General features: G+C 32.3%; 1 protein-coding gene and 1 long non-coding RNA gene across 3 annotated transcripts; one reads left to right on the top strand and one right to left on the bottom strand.

Moving 5' to 3' along the window:
* The first annotated feature begins 13,296 nt into the window (after nucleotides 1-13,296).
* On the top strand, nucleotides 13,297-13,872 carry LOC141644169 (uncharacterized). Its single transcript, XR_012543923.1, has 2 exons — nucleotides 13,297-13,411; nucleotides 13,510-13,872. It is a non-coding gene; the product is annotated as an uncharacterized LOC141644169 (long non-coding RNA).
* Nucleotides 13,873-18,490: 4,618 nt separating this feature from the next.
* On the bottom strand, nucleotides 18,491-22,384 carry LOC141644170 (GATA transcription factor 8-like). Of its 2 annotated transcripts, none has more exons than XM_074453638.1 (4): nucleotides 22,295-22,384; nucleotides 21,940-22,008; nucleotides 20,877-21,170; nucleotides 18,491-19,614 (listed from the first exon to the last, which is right to left on the bottom strand). In XM_074453638.1, the coding sequence occupies exons 3-4, from the start codon at nucleotides 21,105-21,107 to the stop codon at nucleotides 18,814-18,816; spliced, it is 1,032 nt and encodes a 343-aa protein (XP_074309739.1). In that variant the 5' UTR covers nucleotides 21,108-21,170; nucleotides 21,940-22,008; nucleotides 22,295-22,384; the 3' UTR covers nucleotides 18,491-18,813. The 2 variants fall into 2 exon arrangements, with proteins under 2 accessions (XP_074309739.1, XP_074309740.1); XM_074453639.1 differs by having other exon boundaries at nucleotides 22,135-22,341.
* Nucleotides 22,385-22,858: the final 474 nt, after the last annotated feature.

A 22,858-nucleotide genomic window follows, 5' to 3' on the forward strand; every position in this document is an offset into this window, starting at 1 on the left:
TTCATTCGTTCATTCATCAATATCAAACATAACAAACTCGGATTAAATACTCCGTATGAGACTCATTATTATTGTCAATTGGCATCGTTACCCTAGATTTTTATGATCATCAATGATTTAAAATGAATTATGGTGTTTTTTGTATGTATGATCGCAGATTAGGGAAAAAAACCGAGCAGGTTTAGCATAGTGGTTAAAATGGAGGTACCACAGGTCCAAGACAATGTCTTATAGGTTTGAATTTCCTTTCCCCATATATTTGACTGGCCTTGCCCTTCAATTAATGCCAATAGTGATTATATTACGGGAAAAAAAAGGTCGCTACTAACTTATTATAGATGATTTAAAATGAATTATGGTCGTTATATATTAATGGTGAATTAAAAAAGGTTTTGAATTTAAGATTATGGTAGTTTTGTGAGTAATTATTTGTTTTCCTTAATTTTGCCTAGGTCTTAGGAAAGTTGTATCGTTAAGTTAAATTGTATGTAAAGTGTACAAAATAAGCACACGTAAGAGTAAGTACATGACTTAGATGAACTTTCGGGTTGTTTTTGGAAATTGAACTTTAGATTTGCAAAAACAGATCGAAAGTCTACCCTTAATTGAGTCGGAAAACTGTCAAAACTACGAATTTATCTCATCAATCAAATAATAAAATTGGTTGTTCAATTTAACTTTCAACGATTCTTATATAAAACTATTTTACATAAGCATTTGTAAAACCATGTGATTATTTACCTAAAACCCCGCTAAAATAACTTCCAATAATCATCAGTTTTCATAATAAGAGCATTTATAAGATCTTTTATTATATAGTTTTACAATGTGATAATATAAAACCGTTTTACAGGAGACTTACCATGAGATTGAAGAAAGTAGCAATTATATTATATATAGATACAAAAATAATACGAGTATAAATTTTGTATTAACATGATCATAAATCATAAAATCAAAATATCAATGAGAACCAATTAATGGAGATAATCAATGGGTTCAAAACATACAAAATAATGATTCCAATTAACAAATCGAAAAAACCTAAACTCAAACAGTTTATTTCTTCTGAAGACGGTCTTACACAAATATTTGTGAAAACATTCATCGATAGATCACCAATTATCGTCGACACCTTCATGGCAACCGTAAATTTCTTCAATTTTAAACTCAAGAGTTATAAACAAATGTTGATTAGCTTTAGTCCCACGACAACAACTCCGCAAAAACTTCACAACATCCTCAATAAATTTACCATATTTAGGATTAAGATCCTTTGTCTTAAATATTATCTCGGCGAGTTTATTACTGAATCCGGCTTCTTGCAATCTGATAAACGGAGTATTCGGGTCCATATGGACCACATCCCCAGTTAAAACAATCAAATTCTCTTGTTTCACAATAATGTCTCTGGTTGTCGCCTCTTCGTAATCCTCATCAATTACCGAGACAATGTAGATTTGGTCGATCGACTGGTTTATCTTGACATGGAGACGGAAACTTGGATGTTTATCCCAAGCTAATTTGGGGTAGTCAGGGTGCTTCTTTGCTGTTTCTGCGTCTAACAATTTCTTTGGGAATACCTTGTACACTGGTTTTATGGTTTTAGTAAGGAGTTCGTACGGGGTCATGTTAGTACGTTATAATTGAGCACTTAAATCGACTGATAAGGATCATAGACTTGTTTTTCCGAGTCAAGGTATGTAATTCAAGTGTGTTTTAAAAGTGTTGAGAAATAGGGAATACGTATATATATATATGTAACATTGAGTACTTTGATTGATGTTATTTTAATAGTTACTTTGATTTGATGTTTAGTTTTGTTTCCTAATACAATAGAAATAGAAATAGAAGTTAAACTAGGGTTTTTTCTTAAAAAGAAAAGGAAATAAATTGAATTAGGGTATTCCTCTTATAGTAAAACACCTCTTTTAGTAATCAAGGTCGGAAAGACGAAGCTTACCATAACGTTTAAAAGCAAGTCTTTTGTAAAGCAGCTTTACCATAAAACATTGTAAAGCCATTAATAAATTACTAGTATAGCAACCCGTGCTATAACACGGTAATTTTATAAAGGTTAATTCTAGAGATTTAATGTATTAATATTATTTTAATAAATCGAATATGAATTTAATTTAATGTAAATGTACTTTTATATATAAAACGTACTATAAGAAATATTCCATATATGGGAGCATAGTGATTGACAGCAATATTATTATTAATTGTGTAGAATATTGTAGTAGAAATATTCCATATATGGGTTGACTAAAATATTTTGACTATAGAAAAATATATTAGAAGGGAATATTCTGTATGGGGAAAAAGATGAGCGGGAAATTTGAGCGGGAATAACACAGATGTGTTATTTTTTTTAGTCTATAGGGGATTTTGACACTTAATTATGGTAGTTAGTGGAGGTTATTAATTAATGGTTGTTTTACAATAATCTCCGTGTAAAACTGTTTTATAGAAGAAAAACTTTTAAATAATGCTTTTTTATAACTTTTAGATAATGTACATATTTTAATACTATTGATTATTTTTTTTATTTCAAGTAGGATAAGATAAAGTCAAGTATTGAGTATGAAGATAAGGTAAGATTATTCGATAATGTACATACATTATCCTTCTAATAAAGTCCTGCTTTTTTAATGGCAAATAATTTTTTTTAATAGATTAGCAAATTACTAATCATGATAATAATTGTATGGATTATCGATCAGACTATAATTGTCACTTACTTAGTTGCCATATAAGTTTGGTGTTGGCAAATTGTGCCATTGTGGCACAATTTGATCGTCATTCGCCCGGAATTGGAATGAATATGTCAATGCACATATTGTAACATTAATATTTTTAGTTACACAGTATAAAAGAAATTACAAGTTTAATAATCTTATTGTACTTATAAAAACAAATCAAATAAGATTCTGTATAACTATAGTTTCACTAAAAATGATTTCTCCACTAATATAATATTAAAAAGGCAATCAAATAAGGGTTATACTCGTATATATAATTTGGACTTAAATGAACGGAGTATAACATATAAAATCGCGAAAGTAGTGGTTAACCCCCCATAACTTTGTGAAATTAAGCCCCATAAGTTAGAAATGTAGTGATTAGACCCCATAACTTTGATAAAAAGTGAAATACAACCCAATTTTTTTATTTTCAATCAAAATTGCACCAAAAAATTCAATTTCATTCATTTATGGAGTATAATTTATAAGCATAGAATAGAACGTAATATAAATTTAAAATTGTGTATGTAATTTATTGCCATTTTGGGGAAAAAAATATTTGATAGAATTACACATAATTGAAAATTGGTAAACATATTCTCTTATGTATGTGAGTTATAATAAAATTAGTAAAAAAAAAATTAAATATATTTTAAAAGCGAAAGTTATGTTAATATATTAAATAAATACTTTCAAAATATTTTATAATTATTTAGTGTATAATGAGCTTATATATAAAATGATTTATTGAAATAATTTAAGTTGAAAAAATAAATTGAGTTGGATTTCACTTTTTGTTAAGTTATGGGGCATAATCACTACATTTGTAACTTATGGCGCTTAATTTCACAATCCCCCTTATACTAAAAGAATAAGAAAACTGAAAATTTTCCCGCCTAAATGCTTATAGCTAGAAATTGGGTCTAACTTTATCTAGATATGTATTGGGCCTAATATACGGCCTTTACGTGTCACTGTATTTTATCAAACACCACAGTTTTTACAGTTGGACCAAATGTATTTTATTCATTATTATCTCATTAATCCAATATATGTATCTTAAATGTCGTAAATATTATATTTAAAATGTATGCAGATTTTACTCATATTATTAAAATTAGTGTGTGCTTTTCACTTTTTTATTCTTTAAATTGTTTACTCCGTTTAAATTGTTACTTGGTATATTGTAACAAAAATTACAAAAATAGTTATATGCTTCAAATGCGTAAAAATAAGTACAGTATAAGTTTTTGTAATTAAACTAACAATCTTATTTTTTTAATCATAAATTTATTATGAGTAAAAATGTAAAATTCGCTCTATTTTAATTCTTAGTATTTCTACACATTAACAATTGTAGATAATTAAAAATAAAATTCAAAGTTCATTTATATATTATTATTAGCTCTAATTGTTAAGTTCCCTACACATGATAATCTAAAATACCGTGCATTCGCACGGGCTCTACACTAGTTAACCAAACAATTAACCAAAGTTATGGAGGATAATCACCACTTTCCGCATATAAAATTTTGTATTGTGCTCATAGAGATCGCAACCTACCCCGCTCTTGAAACATTAGGGCAAATACAAGCAAAAGGTTGAGCATGCATATTGTTAGAAAGTTCGAAATGATCACAAAGTGAAAATCAAACGATGCCTTAAGAACATCACAAAAACTCCGGAGAGACGATTTATCAATAACGTTATTGAGAGACCTCTCACATAATAAGGTGAGGGACCCACTGAATTTATTTTTTTCATATTATCTCCCACTAAATTAGTGGAAGACGGTCTCTCAAGAGACCTACTGAACATCGTAAGTGCATGAAAGGCATATGATCCACATTTTAGTTATTCCCACTACCTGTCATGTTATTCTTCAGGTTTTTATAGTTAACCTACCCTTAATTCTGGCTAGGTTCAATCTTAAAGTTATCATATAAAGGGGTTTTCACCAAATTGCTATATAGAGCTTAGTAAGTAACAACTTCTATAAATTAAGAGAAAATGGTGGCTAATTTCATCGAGATTCGTGTCAAAAGAGATCGAGTCGAATAAAAGTAAATGAGTATGTAGGGTAGGGTGTGTATTTTAGAAGAAGAATTAGGAGTATGCATCAATTGTCTCCTTGAGTTCCCTCCAAACACTTCTTGAGGGTATTTGAGTATATATATATTTACTTGCCCTAATTGTTGAAGTGTTTGGGGGAACTCTTGGGTGCATTTGATTGTCCAACTTGAAATGGAGACCTTTCTATGAAGGTATTACTTGATTCTCTCCCTTTGTGTTGATATATTATTGTATAAATATAGCTTTGCTTAATGTCTCACATGTTGTAGATAACTAGATATATGTAGTTGTATAATAATCTAAAGATCATGAAACATGGCGTTTTCTCGTAAGTCTTAATTCATCGATGGGTTACACATACTTACCTCCACTGAGGAATGAGGACCTTAGTTATGCCAGAACTTTGAAAGAGGGTCAGACCGCACTAGTTTTTCATATTTATTTGTAGAATTATCACCCATCCGCCATTGACTCATCAATGATTTGAGTCAGAGACGAAGCTCGGACTAAATTTCACACCGGGACGAAATTTTTTGTTATGTTAACTATAAAATCGCTTTCACATGAAGGCTTTATGTAATAAAATATTACTCTAGTAGGTGTACTTGTTGACGATTCGTTTGTCTCATTTGTCGAAATTTCACCATTTTTCCTCTCGAAAAACTCAATTATTGTTGGAGTTTAGTTGGAGTTTTTACAAATTATAACTTTTAAAAAATATACTTCTTATATAACATTAAAGTTATGATGTAACATTTTATTTGATGAAAGAAGAAATCAAAAATAATTGAAGGGCAAAATTAAATCCACCCAAGTCCCTAAAAATTACTGACCCACCATACCTATAAATCCAATTAGACAAATTATTGCTTCCATTTCTATGTAGTAAGCCTATACGGAGCAAACTACATCTTCAATTTTCTATCATCTGAAAAATACAAAATCAATTATTTTTGATTTCTACTTTCATTATTTACAATAAGGTAAGTAATCTATCTATGTTTATGAATTTTGCGATGAAAATAAAGAGTCGGCAGTTTAATTGAAAGTTTCAATCACCTCTAGTTCAAAATTAATACACTAAGTTTGCTAATCGAAAGGAAAAAAAATAAATTAGATAAGAAATTACTTGAAATTGATCTCCAAATTCCGAAGTATCTACTTCCTATCAACGCAAATGGAGACTCGATTTTTTGTATAATGCCCTTTGTTTTTATTTACTTTGTTTTCCAGTAGTACTTATAATTTTTTTTACCATATACGAGTATAACATAGAAAATTTTAATTTTTTACAATTATGGTAGTTATTTGCAATTAATTTCTATACAAATTTAACTATGTTTCTATTTGTTATGGCAACAATGAATACGGAGAAGAATCTGAAGAGGAAGGACAAATTTTTTAAAAATTTTAGTAATTTTTTTTAAGTGTAGAAAATTTCCAGAAAACCCACCCGGGCCATGGCCCGCCTGGCCAGGTTTGTGCTTCGTCTCTGATTTGAAGTCAACTAGGTTTGGTGCCCGGCTTCGCCCGGGCTACCTCTATTTACTGTTAAATTTTATTTTCAATATATAAACTATGTTGGAGTTGTCTAACTTACATGTTTACTATTTGTGATATATTTTTCTAAGGCATATCTTGTAATTATGATGAAATGTAAAATTTATTTTCAAATTATGAGACACGTTCTACCACGCTATTAATATTATTACTTTCACGACATTCTCTCTTAATATCATTACGTTCACTACTCCCGTGGTTACTATTGTTTCTTTTACTAATTCCTCTATTTTTTCCTGTTAAATTCATTATTCCCGTTAATTTTATCCGGCCTATATTTAAATAAATAAAATATTTCCTTGAGTCGATTGGTTATTTAATTGTTCATACTTTTTCTCATTGTTACCACTGTTACTTTCACTACTCCCAATATCATTATTATAACTGTCACTACTCCTACATTAATACCGTTAATTCTATTATGATACTAATTAATTTCATAAGTGAGGCATGTTAATTTTAAGGAAAATCACTATATTCTTGTGTTTTCTAAATTTAATTACTTTAATTTAATGTAATTTCCATAAATATTTTTCATCAAGGCATCTTTATATTATACTTTTAACCAAAACTATAAAATATTTACATTGAGGTCCCTTTATCAGGTCCATCACACGGTGCTATCGATTTAAAACTATATAATATGATTAATTTGTATAGATTTCTTTAATTACATTGAAGTCCCTTGGTTTCTGAAATTAATATATAGTATTGATAGTTTGAACCTCGTTTACCTGCCTTGACTTTGACACAAAGATCCAATCAGAAAGAAGAGGAGGCCAATTATTGAATGACAGATGGACCAAATTGTTTATTAAAGGCATTCCTAAAATAGATAAGTAAACAATTGATTGAAATACCTTAAAGTGGAATAGATAAACAAATGATCGGGAAGGGAATACAAGTTTTAAGATAAATATACACAAACCAAAATATCCATGTCAATGAGTTAATTAATAGAGATAATAATGTTTAAACCCTACCAAACGACTTCAATTATAACAACACAATAACCTAAAACTCTAACAATTACGAGTAGTTTCTTCAGTAAAATCGTCTTACATAAATATTTGTGAGAATATTCATCGATGAATCACCAATTATCGTCGACACCTTCATAGCAACCGTAAATCTCTTCAATACCAAACTCAAGAGTTATAAACCAATGATCATCAACTTTTGTCGTAAGACTCAAACACCGCAAATACATCATAACATTGTCAACAAATATACCATTATAATTAGGACTAGTATGCGTTATGCTAAATACTAAATCCGAAAGTTTACTTCTGAACTCGGCCGGTCTATCCGGGTCCATATGGAAAGCATCCACACCCGAAACAACCTTACCCTCTTCTTTTGTCACAATAATTTCCCGGGTTGTCACCTCTTCGTAATCGTCCTCATCAATAACCGAGACAATGTAGATTTTGTCGATCGACTGGTTTATCTTGACATGGAAACGGGAAGTGTATTGATCCCATTCTAATATGGGATAGTCAGGGTGCTTCTTTGCTGCTTTTGCATCTAACGTTATTTGTGAGTGTACCTTGAACAATGGTTTTATGGTTTTACTAAGGAGTCGGTACGGCACCATGCTAGTATTTTGTCATATGAGCACTTAAATCGACTGATAAGGGTTTGAGAAAAAAAAGTGTATATATTTGTAACAACTTGATGTTTAACTTTGTTTCCTAAACGAAGTAAAAATTAAACTAGGGTTATTATTCCTAAAAAGAAAAGGAAATTGCTTGATTGATCTAGGTCGGAAAAAGGAAACTTATTACCAATAAAGTTTAGAAAATGTTTATTTTTTCCATAAATTTTAGATAATAATGTACATATATTATTCTTATAATATTGCTTCTTGTTTTTTTATTGAGTATAAAGATAACGGTTTTTTTAACGTAAGATAAATCTCGATAAAGTTTAGTAATAGTTGTTTGATCGTTTTTTTTTTTTGAATTATTACATGTTTTTTTATTAAAAAAAATACTCTGTAATAGATTAGAAAAGAATCATAATAATAATCCGATATAAAATTTGATAATTGTCACTTAGTTGTCATAAAATTGGCAAATTGTAACAATATGATAGTTTTGGATCAGACGTATATTAGATCGACCATATGGTACCCAATATGTTTCATCTATTAGTCTGCCCAATGTGGTTCGGATTACCAGATGATTTAGACAAAAAAAAAAAAATGCTTCATCTACCCATTTGACAGATCTACATACTCAACACGGTGCTCAAATTGCAAGTTATGTTGATTTTGTTAAATGGATATATCATACCATGTGAGCATTTCTCAAAGTGGTCTTAATTTGTGCATGTTGAAAAGTTGAGTAAATCAAGTTTCAACATTACCCTATTTTGCTACACTTTGTTATACGTATACTTTCACTACTATCTATCATCAAACCAATTTGTAGTTCACAGGAAAGCTTCAACTCACAATATTAGGTTTTCTAAGAGATTGTCTCACATTAAAAATGTGTAAAACATGTCATTAACTACCTAGAATCTAACAAAAAAAATGATATATAAATATGAATTGGTAACTATTCTTGTTATGTTAGAGGTCTCTCATAAATAGTACTCCCTTCGTCTTGGTCAATTATTGTTCTTTGGTTTTGGTACAAAAATTAAGGAAAGAGATGGGAGTCAATTATTAGATGACAAGTGGACTAAATTGAGTGTGAATGACCAAATTGTTCATCAAATGCAATCCTATAATAAAAGGAAAACAATTGATTAAGACACCCTAAAATGGAATAGTACAACAAATGACCGGGGCAGAGGGAGTACTAAGGCTGTGTTCATTTGATCGAGCTAAATGGAGCTGAAGTGGGCTGAATGTAGTTGAACTGAATTGAAATTTACTGAGATAAATATAGCTGAAATAAGTTGGGCTGAACTAAACTGAAGTGGATTGAAGTTAAATGAGAGCTGATATTAATTAAGCCGAAAAGGTCATAGTCTAAAAGACCGTCTCATAGGAGAACTGGTGCTCACAACATTACGTACCCTTAGCTTAAGGCTCAATTCCCAGCTATAAATACGCCATTTATCTGAGCCTTAGCTTCATTCCTTACACTTTAAACAAATACTACAAAAGACAAAAGTTGATTAGTAGACATGAAGATCAAAGCATGGTTCAAGCCAGCATTGTTGCTAATCCTATTAGCATTAGTATTGCTAGCAATTTCACCAAGCTCGATCGTGTGCGAGGCTCGAGAAGAACCGAGATTGAGAGATCATGGGAATGAAGGAAACCCGGATGCACCGTGTTCGAGTACGTATGATTGTAGGGAGTGGATGTGCATTGCTCCTTCTTGTGTGAATGGAAAATGTAGTTGCCCTCATTGATTCTAATTACCTCATGTTATACTATCTAGGCCGAGAGAGTTGTACTGTTCTTTGCGGCTCGTTAATAATAATAATAATAATAATAATAATAATAATAATAATAATAATAATAATAATAATAGGAATAATAAATAACCCCTCTTTCAATCATTTGCTTACTAATTTTATTGTAATAGAGGGCTATTTTTCTGAAAGGTAAACAATTGATTGTGATAATAAAGAAAGTATATGATTTGAGATTGTAATGCATTTGAATGTAGTTGAAAGAGTGATTTTTTATCTAAGACCGAAAATAACTTATTTTAAAATTTGAGCTCTAAAAGCGATTACTCTGTTAAACGTGTAAATTTTTTGTAGCTGACATATATAATAGCTTCGGAAATCGGAATCATCTTATACGGACATAAGGTGACTGCTTATTAGTCAATCTCATGCAAGAATTTGTGTTCGACCCTTAAACTGATGCTAGAAAATTATTGAACTTTAAGCAGTCAATTAAACAATCGCAATATTTATGAACTTTAATTTTACGCCTTCATTTTACCGAAAAAAAAAAAATTGTTTTATCCGGTCAATATTTGATCATATAAATCAGATCGAGGTCAATTAGAGTCTTGACCATATTGGAATCATTATTTTCGGGTCAAGGTTCAAATGATTTGGGTCGGGTCAGTTTATCAAGTTCGTTACGAACCACCAAGAAACCAAGAGTGCACTTCTTTCCAATGAAACGTCCATATTAAGTATACGTGACCCAAAAGCATAACAAGAACTTAGCAACTCCAAGATGCTTAGATACCAACTCTTGCACTAAATTTTCAAAAATACATCATGAATAATAGACCAAATTTATATAGTACAGAGTACCTAACACCAAAGTTAATGAAGGGGACATGTACTTAGTTTACTAAAAGTGTAGCAATCTCACAAAATATCTTGCAAAACTACTTATGTTAATATTTTCCTATGAAAATGTTTAAGAAAAAACACTTTTAATGACTTCATTGATTGCCCTCATATTGTTATTTAGCTAAGTTGAATCGAAATTTTACTACACGACGGTTTTATGGTATGCCGACATAAAATAGTGATCATTTTTTTATAAACAGTGATTATTTTATGTTAAAATGACTGCTATTTTTTTATTATTATTATTAACTGAATTATTAACTGACTAGTTTTTAAAAAGTGATCACTTTTATTTTTTTTGATATAAAAATGGTCACCGTTTATTATGTAATGGTCACTTCTCTTTCGCCGCATCACTTCTCGTTCATCGCATCATACAACGGTCGTACACAATCATTATAAATCTGAATGAAGTTGAATAGTTGATCACCAACTTTAATCAAAGTATTATAATTTGAAAAGATGGAATATTAAGACTATAAAAGAAAGTATTAGTGGTAGGCCTAAAGATAATATTAATGGTAAACCAAAAGTTAAAGTACACCTAATTGCCTTAACTTTCTTCTCAATTACTAGCAACAACATACTTATAATGTGACAAAACATGCAATTTGTGCTACCAACAAATCAACAATTTAATTAATTTAATAAATTTTCCTCCTTATAAATACAACTCCTTAAGAGAAACTTTATATCATATTGTATAAGCCTAATACACTTATAATTTTAATAGTGTCATAGTGAATATGGGGATTGTACCGTTCAAGCAAAACCCGGTGCTGGTGGTGATGGTGACGGTGTTGGTGATTTTGATACTGGCGACTGCACCAGTGGCTTTAGTCGCGCAGGAGTTGGGACAAGACGAGTCAAGAATTGTGACGGAAGAGGTGCAAGTCCGGTGTAACAGAGCTTACGACTGTAGACTGACACGATGTAGGTCTCCTAGATGTAAGAATCATCTGTGTACTTGTCCTGGACAAGGCAGTCTTCCCTTTGCTTCACAGTTTCTATATAATTTGTATATCTAAGTTTCGAGTTTTAATGCTGTAACTCTGTAAGTGTATCTCCAAAATCCCACTATCTGAAGAACTATCTGTTCTACATGTATAAAAAATAATAATGTTCTCTTGAGTCGGGTTTATTACAGTTCCGCTTCCAAAATTTCAATAATGACCGCCTTAATTTCGTGAATTATCAGCATTTTCGACGTTTTGAACTTTGTCCGAAAATAGGCAGAGTCCCTTCTTACTTGTCATAAGCAGAGCCTTTTAAGGCACTGGGTGATAGATGGTTGAGACCCAACTATTATATTTATTCTCGAGTCCCCATTGGACTCGAAGAGTGATTAGTGCACAGGCCCCTTCATACCATGTGCTGAATTTTCACTTCGTGAGTTATTGGAGGCTGACAGGATTTGAACCCTTGACCTCTCGATCACACTGGCTCTGATACATAGATGAACTATCTCAACCAAAACCATAAGGTTTTGGAGGTTTTGGTTGAAGCCCAACTATTATATTTATTTCTATTACTGGTAATGCTGTTGTTGTAACGGTTTTAAAAGTAGGTTGAAATTGTAGTACAGGCTTGCGTTGTCCAACATTACGTTGAAAATTCGACCAAGTGCAATTTCACAGCCTGAATTTAGTCAGGAAAATGGCTTTAGTGAAAAATTCTGAAATGCAGAATGAAGCATATTCCTGAAAAACTATAAGCCTTTACTAGAAGTCCCTTTATTCCTTCAACATGTCATGCACACTCGACATACCGTATGTTCTTCCTAAACTGTCTCAAATTCGTTAAGCCGAAACAGAAAGTGTATGTATTCCTAGGCCGAGAAATGTCGAATAACAAAAGTTCTCATCTTTGAGAATAGATTCCAGCTCACTAAGGAGATTTAAGTTACCTTTCCCTTATTTATAGGCCAAGTTCTATGTGAAATATCGATACAAGCTACATTTCTGACTACATTCAAATATTATAACTCGAGATGTACGAGAGTGAAGAGGTGTTATATGTATAAATAGAAGTTTAGGAAACACATTTTTTTTTAGGAATGAAGTCGAAGATGTTTATTTTGGTCATGTGCCCCCTAGAGGTCCCCCAAACGCTTCAATGAGGTATTAACGGCTTCTTTAGCAAGAAAATGCTGACGCCTTACTGAAGTGTTTGGGGGAACTCCTGAGGTCACTGATACATTGCAATGAAGAACAAAGGGTAAAGGTACGTGGGTACGATTACTCCTGAGGTCACTGATACAATGCCCCCTAGAGGTCCCCCAAACGCTTAAGTATAACAGGGAAGGAACTCGACGCACTTTTGCAAGGCAATACAAAGAATACTAGAATAAGATAATAAATTGCGTCTGAATTTTGTATAGATAACCATCTCTTTACTTGCTAACAATCGAGGTGATGTTCGTTGGTATACACGTAATTTGTTGAAGAAGATAGTAATTCAACAGCAAACTTTTTCATTCTAATTGCGTCTGAATTTTGTATACACAATATTTTTCGCACACATGTCATAAATACTATGTATCTCCAGTGAGTCAATGATTTTACCAGTTAAGCTAACTCACATCCATAAATGGATAGACGTGTTAACACTCTTTTTTATCTTCTCTATATATAAAGTATAAACCAAAGTAATGGAGCCTGGCAGTACATACTGTAACTTGAATCGAAAAGACATGGGAAAGCCTCTCAAGCCAATTATCTTCGCGATCTTCTTAATGCTGACGATAAGTGGTAAGGCCTCTCTGGCTCTCCGTCTTCTATCAGATACCGTAAATTGTTCTTTTCTGTTTTTGTTTACGCGTGAATTTCTAACATGTCACTGATATCAGGCTTAGCATCTTCAGCAGCGGCACAGCGCTGTAGCAGCACTTATGATTGCAGGGTTACGCAATGTCCATGCATTGATGGTCAGTGTAAATGTAACCCTCATCGTAATTTAACTCCTGGCTCTGCTGAAGAAGGTTCGGTTCCAAGACAGGAAACTGAAAGGATTCAGAGTCCGTAGCTGCCATAACTGCGCATCGAGTCCCTCTTATAATAAGAACAAGTCCCTCATTTTAGCTTTAAGTCTTTAACTAATACTCCGTAACTAATAACTAAATAAGTATGGTATGTAATTATTGACGATCTTCAGCTCAGACTCGGCTACAAGTATCTGACACAAGTAACTATTTGGATCTGTTTTTTTTTCATATTATTTCACGAAGCTTTTAGTTGAAACAAGTATCCGACACAAGTAAGTATTTTGGTATCGGCATAACTGAATTAGGTTGGACTGTTGGTCCAAGACTTTAAAGTTTAAGCCTAGTATATAGCTCACATTAGTCCCACGAATTAAAATTTTATAGACTAGGTTGGACCGATTCATATGAGACCACTCTTTTTTGGGCTATGATTTTTCATGTTGACTTTTGGTGGTAAACATCTCCCCTAATCAAGCCTATAAAATGCAACCCACGTTTATCAGAACTAATGGGCCTGGCTAGCATGCAAATTGCGAAGCTAAGCTGCTCTAGTGCAGATTATGGTACGGTCTAGCTAGGGGTGATCAAACATTCGGGTTGGGCCAGGCATGACTAGGCGGACCCGGAAATGACTCGGTGTACAGGGCGATATGGGCCGGACTGATGGATGTGGACCCGGAACCGGCTCAGGGTAGGGTCAAGGGGAGGGTCCGGTCGAGGGTGAGCCGGGTTAGATTTGCCTTACCCGGGTCCGGCCCTAATTTTGGACGGGTCAGGCCGGCTAGACACATGCCAGGCGGATTGGGTAAAGCATGACCCCATGGGCCTCGAGAGTTGCTTCATGAGTTACTATATTTGATTTCAGCCTCAAATAACAAGTCTAATCCAATTTTAAGGAGTATCAGATTTTCACCTCAGACTAATTTATCGCATATCGGCACCCTTAAATGACCTTCTTTACTTCTGAAAATTTGACCCGAGGCCGTCCATGTGATTTACAGACATTTTTTTCCCGGGACCCAGAAATCTCTAAAACCGTGTATTATACGCTTCAAGTCGAGCCATTTGAGAGGTCGTACTAGGTCATGTTTTCTTTTCTACTATTTTTTTTTACCACGTGTCAGTGGTTGCTTCATGAGTTACTCTAGTCAATTTCAGACTCAAATAACATGTCTTAATCCATTTTTAACGAGTATATGATTTTCACCTGAGACTGATTTATCACATAGCAGTACCTTCCACTTACTTTCATTGCTTCGTAAAATTTGTGTGGCCGTTTTACCTGACCGGGAACCGTTCGGTTATTTGTAGACATTTTTGTTCCGGACCCTGAAATCCCGAAAACTATGTATTACGCTTCAATTTGAGATTTTCAGGAGATCATACCGGGTCATGTTTTTTTCCGTCCAAGTTTTCCTACCATGTGTCCAGGGTCGCATAAGCATTTACGCTTCGATTTAAGCCCCCAAATATCGAGCTTAATCGTTTATAAGGAGTATCTGATATTCCCTGGAGACTAATTTATCGTCTACCTCCACTCTCAAATGACCTCCGTTGCTTCTCAATTTTTTGTGACCAATTTATCTGACTCGAGGAACCGTCTATGTAATTTACGCACATTTTTGTTCTGGGGTCCTAAAATCTCGAAAACCATGTATTATACGCTACAATAGAATAAATCAATCCCCGGTGAAAATCGTATACACAATAATTTATCGGAAAAACTACAAATAAAACTTTAGATTTTATTATAGAGGGGCACCAACAATGAAGATGAAATGATGTTTCATAGCAAGAACAGGAAGCGTAACAAGAACTGCAAATAATTGAATGAATGTCGAGTGTAACATGGTGAATGAATCTTATAATATAAATCAAGATCTTGTACGTTCATGGGTTTCAAAACCTTGGACATAATAGTATGTATGAGCATAGTATAACATGTTATTTTTATTAATTAATTAATAATACAGGATTAATTGAACTATAGTAGCGTAGTTGTACCTGACATGTACTAAGGCGGATACAGCGCATTTGACAACGCTGGACATGTGACACTGTCACATTCTCCCCATATGAGTTTATGACCTTTTGCCTTTGCTTCTTCAACTTTTTTCTATTTTTTTGAATTTCAATTATTATTGCCAATTACATCCACGACTGGAGGAATTAGTCTACGATAAAAGTCATAACTCTGATAAGAAAATTGAACCTGTATTCGGTCTTTTAATAAGTTTATTACGGAATATTAGATTATCTTGTGTAATTTAAAGTAAAAACATTATCAATTGTACTACAAGTAGTATGAAAGATATCAAATGATTTTACTTATGCAAATAGACGAAATAGTCACATTTACACAAATTGGGTATTCTTGTTAAGAAAATAAGTACGGGGTAAATTAAAATGTCATTTTGGACCATGTGTGAAGCCGTGTAGGACTATCAAAAAATACATAAAGGTACAGAAGAAAATGATCTTTTAATAACTTGTTGGAAATCGTTTCTTACTTGTGTTTTCTAAATTGTTGTCTTGATTTCGTTTTTCAGTTTTCACATGTTCACGCTTTTGTAACATCTTCCTTATAAATGACCTTTTAAGTCTTTATTTATTTTGATAACAATCTCATATATCGTGAAGGAATTACATTTTGTATCATTCTCATTAGCATAAACAAGTAATAAAACTAAACACCTACACAATACAGTTTCTCGGTTACATGTATGTTCGTTCATATTACATCAGAATACACCTCTATTATAGGTGGAGTGTCATCACAATACAAGAAAACTAGTGTATCTACAATCTTACACTTACCTAGCATTATCATATCAATAAACAAATATTTATAAAATAAATAAACTATATACAAAAGATTATTTACATAATCTATATAGTAGGACTATTAGGTAGGTCCAATCCTCACTATGTCCAACTCAATCTAGCTCATACATCTTAAATTTCATAATTTTCTTGGTGTGTTTTAGTCACTAGCAAAGTTGCAATAAATTGAGCAAAAGAAATTAGACTAGTTAAACAAAAGTAGTAGTTAGATCTTTAAAGTGGAGTTTGTTCTAAAATCACTACTACCTAGCATTATCATATTTACTCATTTGAATTTTGTGATGAAAATGGCGCCCCACTAAATGACAATATAACACTCAATGATATCTACTCTTTTGCGTAATTGCAAAGTGATGTTTTAACTAACATTTTTGTTCTTTTTCCTACTTATAACGTGTACCTTAGCTTGTGTTTTTATTAAAATCAATGGCTTTGTAGATTTTGGTATTGACTATAATATGATACATATTTTACACAATTGGGAATGGCACCGTCGAGTAGTATTTAATTCCGATATTACCCTTTTTATGATTGATATTTAGGCTATGTTCTTTCGTCTGAAAAAAGTTGAACTAAATTGAACTGAAGTAAAAGTTAATTTGTAAAGACATGAGTTGAACTAAATTGAAATGAGTTGAAATTAAATCCAAAAGAACATGCAAGTGAAATTATCATATTGTAAATAAATCTTCATATTTACATTGTATAGATATTCCATTTATATGTACATATGGAAATGCTTAAACTTTGTTTAAAAAAAACAATATACAAAACAAATTAATGTGAAAAAACGTATGGAGTAATCAATACGAAGTATAATGTTATTCCAATCGAAAATCGAAATGAATTTTGTTCCTCATAATCTTTGTATTAATTTAAATACGATTTGTAAAATTCCCGCCTTTTTAAAAATAAATAAATCAATATTCATACATTTATAAATATTTCCTAAAAATAAAATAAATAGTCAATTTTGCAATTAAAAAATGACAACTTATTTTTCAATATCATTATAAATATTCTAGCGCACTATACAAATTAAATTAAAACAAAAATTCAGGTTATAATAGTAAAATTTCTTCTTTTTTATCTAAAGTGCGATTTAATTACACTGTTTTCCTATATTCTTTTTACCGGATATGAAAAAGAAAATGAAAATACCCGAAAACTTAACTGCGTTATTTATCCGAAAGGCCAAAAAAACTTAACCTGAAGCATTGATTGTAGTTTCCCTTACAAGATGTGTGAGAGTACATAAACTCATAAATTAATCAACAAATAACGTCTAATTTAAGATTTATTAGTGGAGTGATAGCATCAAATCACCTTCTTAATCATCATTATCAACATTGAGTACTGTACAATGAAGTACCTGTAAAGGAAAGTTATTTCTGACCAGTTTAAAGAAGTGTCAGATTTCTGCTATCACCATATGAGCAGCAACACATAGATAATGACTTTTTGGAGCCATTTTTTTTCAATTTTAATTTTACATATTCTTTTTTAAGAAGTAGATATCCGTTTTAATGATAAAACAGATCCAAATAATCTCCGTATAGTATTTGGATGTGTCAATAAAAAGGCTTATGTCGTCTTAAACAAGACAAGATGTTTTAATTTTGTTATGAATCCAACAAAAAGTGGAGCAAATAAAGATTATTGTTTTTCATATTGTCATATACTTATTATCATCGTTGTGAAATAATCACTCATTTTGAAACATTGGACTAATGTTATTATCATCGTTGTCTTACACATCAACGTTACCCTAATGCCTGAATGCTTATCGCAAATTTGCAAGTATGAGGATCAGATATACACAATCTTACCCTTATGTTTGCAGCTGTTAGAACTTAGAAGGAACGTTTCAATCCATAAAAGCGGAAAAAAGGAACTCAAAAAAGCCTTTTTTTTTTTGTTCTCATTTCAACAAATTTCCTAGTTCACAAATTAATGCAAAAAGAATACTAATACAAACTACTAATAAAAATAAAAAAAGAATAAAGGGAAAATAGGAAAAGGAGCAAACTCATGCTAATACCTTAGGACCTTAATTAAACATTAACTAATTAAACCTAAGACCTTAGGACTAACTTAAAACCTCTAAATTTGCTCTTCCTTTTCTACTAATTTAAGCTAAAAATTTAATCTATACAAATTAAAAAAAAAAAAAAAAAAAAAACAAATGAACCAAGATATATTTGACTAAATTAAACTTAAAATAAAAAATGATACATGTTCTAGAATTTAAGGCCTTATATTGGAGAACCATACTGACTAGCTGGCAATAATTCTCTTCAATCTCTACTACCTCCTCCATACTGACTAGATTGCAAAATCTGACCCTGCGAGGTCGGTTTTCCGGATTAACTCGACTTCCCGGCTTGGTGGTGCAGCTTCCATAGTCCCACAACCTCTCATCTCTAGAACTTTTTTGTGAGAGTTGGAATGCAGTGCAGGAATGAATGTTGGACTTGCTGCAGGGCGGTACTCTGGGTAAAGTCGGCCTGATTTATAGCGAACCCCACAAGCGTTGCAAAGGGTTTTAGGTCCCATTGGTCCTGCCCTCCATTGTGGTGTTTTCGTTATTTCGCAATGCTTACATTTCCTGACTGGCCCGCCATTTGGATTCTGATTCTGATTCTGGACGTGGCTTGTTACGTCCAAGCCGTTTGCACCTGAAGGTGGTAGAATTTTGATCTTCCGCTTTTTGTTCTGCTGGTATACACTCTTATAGGAGGCATAAGACTCAGCTGAGGTGACCGGGGCAGGCTGCCCAGGAATTCGAGCAACTGGGACCGACATTGGTGAGATGAGCTGCATTGATGCACGAGGGGTGAAAGTTGCAGGACGAGGACGTTTACTCCTGGCACGCTTTTCATGACTGACAGAAAGTGGGTTGCCTCTAGAACAAGCACTATTACTACTGCTCTCAAGTACTGAAATCGGACTAGATGTCTGAAACGGGTTTCTGAAAGAATTGTTCGTATTGTTGTTGTTGTTGTTGTTGTTGTTGTTGTTGTTGTCGGAGAAAGATGGCTGAGGTTTCTCTATTGTTAGGCCTGCACCGGAGAATGAATCCTCCACAAATGTCGATAGCCATTCCAACTGAACGATATCTTCATACTGTCATTCACAGAAACAAATTGTTCAATACACGAGTCCAAAACTCCCAAAGTGACTGAATGACCCGATTGCCAGGTCTAATCATATTAAATCATAAACGAATTTAAAAACTTAAAAAACATCGCAATCAAACGAAACAAACATTGTGAACTTAGGCCACACAATGTCGACGGCAATTATGAACCCCCCACATTACTGGTCTCCTACATGATTGAATTTTACATGAAAGCTACAGATTTGACATTATCAAACATTACAAATTAACATGTTTCAAACACACACTATGCATATACACTCCATTACTTGCCCACGTCTTTATTTAATTTTAGTAGGCGGCAAAGTTGTGCGCTCACCTATTTCATATGCTTTGCCGCTCCGAGTTAGAAATGTTGCTTTCATCAAACTGTTAAATTACAAAATATATCTAAGAACCAGCTGTTAATTAACACGGCTTCGTAACATTATCGTTTTAACATGTTTGACTAGCATATTTCAATTTCATGAATGTCTTTGATAACTCCACTTTTACACTGTTAGTAGTAAGATCATATCATAGTATGAGACTGTCCTTTTGTTAATTAAACAGTCATTAGTCATTACTAGTAGTGCTTCTTTGTAATATAATTGTAACATATTGTGGAAGATGGTCCATTTCGTTTTACAATGAAATGGACCGTCTTCCACAATAAGCGAACGAACAAACAACCAACAGACAGTGACGGAGCTAGGATTTTAAGTCACTAAAGGCGAAAAATTTCAGCGAAAGGGAAATATTATAAGGAGACTCGAAAAAATTCAAAAATTTTAACTAAAAATTACGAAATTTTCAAACTCTAACGGGAGCGACCGCCCCTACTAGCCCCGCCCTCGCTTCACCACTGACTACGGAGTAGTCCTGTGAGGACAAATTGTTGTTTGTTTAACTTTTTTTTTTCTTTAAAATAAACAAGTTAAAATTTTGTAAATTTGAAAAAGCTTATTTTTCCTTCATTTTACTCAATTAGCCGACTTTTTTAAGTCGGCTGATTGAATAAAATGTGGAGAGTTAAATTTTCTTTACGATTACACCATTAACTAAAGTCATATATATTCATGAAATGTCAATTCACAAAAACTTGTACGCACTAAACAAAATTGTAAAAATTGACATAAAACTATTCTCAAACCGTCGGTGGAATAGGAAACACACCAAAACATAATTAACAAAAATAATAAAAACACCAAAATATAAAAAATTTAAGACCGTCTCATATAAGACTCACCGGAACAGAAAGTTCAGCCGAAAGGTCTGAGGCACTATGACTATGCCCAGCAGAAAAACCGGTCGAATCATCAGACCAAACCGGTGGAAAAGCGGTACAATCAACAACACCGGAGTCAAAAATCCCGGAGTCAACGCCGTCGGTAGGAAATTCAAGAAGGTCATCAATTTGGTCAAAGAAATTTCCACCATCAATTTCCTCCATAATGTTTGTCTCAACCATGTTCCTCATCTTCTAATTAAAACTAAATTATTCAAATATATCGAATATATAATATAATCTTGAATAACAATCCTGAAAATCGAACGAATAAATTAGAATTTAGTGTAAGAAAATTGTAACTGAAAAATATAAAGGTATGGTTTGTGTTATAATATAGGCATGTCACATGTGTATTATACGTTAAAAAGAGTGGTGCAAAATGTTATACTGTGGGACGGAGTGATGGGTCACATAAATCAATCAATTAAAAAAAATAACAGCTCATTAACGCGTTAAAAGAGTATTGCAAAATGTTACTTGTAATTTTATTTTATTCTCTTTTCTTACCTTTTATTTTTGAGAGATTATATTTGGGTAGATATTTGTCTAGAAAATATAAATTACGGAATACGGAGTATATACCTGTAATAAAGTAAGAGATAATGTTGTAGACTGTATCTTTAACAATTTGATAGGACGGACTTATGGGAAAATTTACGAAGTAAAAAAGGTAAGAGATAATTTGTTTCGTCTGGTTGAAAATTCGAACATGGACCTATTGTCCAATTATTAGTTGGATTAGATGGAAAATATAAATTACGGAATATGGAGATAAGAGATAATGTTGGAGTTTGTATTCTTAGGACAATTTGATTGGACGGATTTATGGGAGAGTTTACGAAGTGAAAAAGGTAAGGAAATTTGAACATGTGACCTATTGTCCAGAGAAAGTAATTTTATTGGATGGATGATGATAATCTCTTTAAAAGGATAGAAATATTCTTTTCTTCAAGAAAACAAAGGAATAAAGACACATACATGAACTTTTTTTCAAACAAAATTTTTGAAAATCAAGAAATACCTTATTTTTCTAGAAGATAGCACAGCTAAAGAAATTCTTCAAAGCTTCAATAATGGTAGAGTTGAATGCCTGCAAAATTAGTGAATGAATGAAATTAATGTAATAAAATTGAATTATGCAAAATTGTGTTTATTACATTTACTAGGAACAATGTAATGTGCCTAGGCAAAGGGGTTCAAATGTACATAACCTTACCCTGGATAACCAAAACAAGAGAAATTGGAAAAGAAGACGATTTTCGAGACGTAAATGGAAGTAATGTGAGTGAAGGAAATGTTAAGAGTAGTAATAAATGTGATGATGGTAGCAAATAGAGTAAGAATAAAGCAAAGGCAAAGAGATTTTAATTGCTTACCAAAGTGTTAGGAAGAAGAGGAAAAGGGAAGAAAGTTGGGTGTTGATAAGAGAGGAAAGAAATTGGTGAGTTTTTGTGGGTTTTTGTGGGGGTGGACTGGAAGGTAGGTGGTTTCCCTTTTCTTTCTTTTTTTTCTTTTTTTATAAAAAAAAAAATTATTTTAAATTTTAATTATTTTTATTATTTGCAGTTTTAAATGATGAGCTGGTTTCCTTTTTCTTCATGTTATTGTGATGTTGAAGTCTCTAATTTAATTATATATACACCCACTTACTCAAAGGAAAAAGAAAAATGAAAGTTGGGTGGAAATCACAAGACATGGTAGATCCAATTGGGGCCCCATGGACCCACAACCCACATTACTTCAATACTTAAATGTCTTCTAAAACAGTTTTTATAACAGGTGACCTTCTGTTTAAGATTCTGTTTGGTAAATTATTTGAAACTATAACTTAAATCTAAAAAGGTAGTTAAAAACTGAAAAATTAACTGAAATCTTAAAATATAATTGATAAGATAGCTGTAAATTAAAAATTGATAAGGTAGCTGATAATATAAAAAAAA

This window comes from Silene latifolia, chromosome 2 (assembly GCF_048544455.1).
Source record: "Silene latifolia isolate original U9 population chromosome 2, ASM4854445v1, whole genome shotgun sequence".
NCBI lineage: Eukaryota > Viridiplantae > Streptophyta > Magnoliopsida > Caryophyllales > Caryophyllaceae > Silene > Silene latifolia.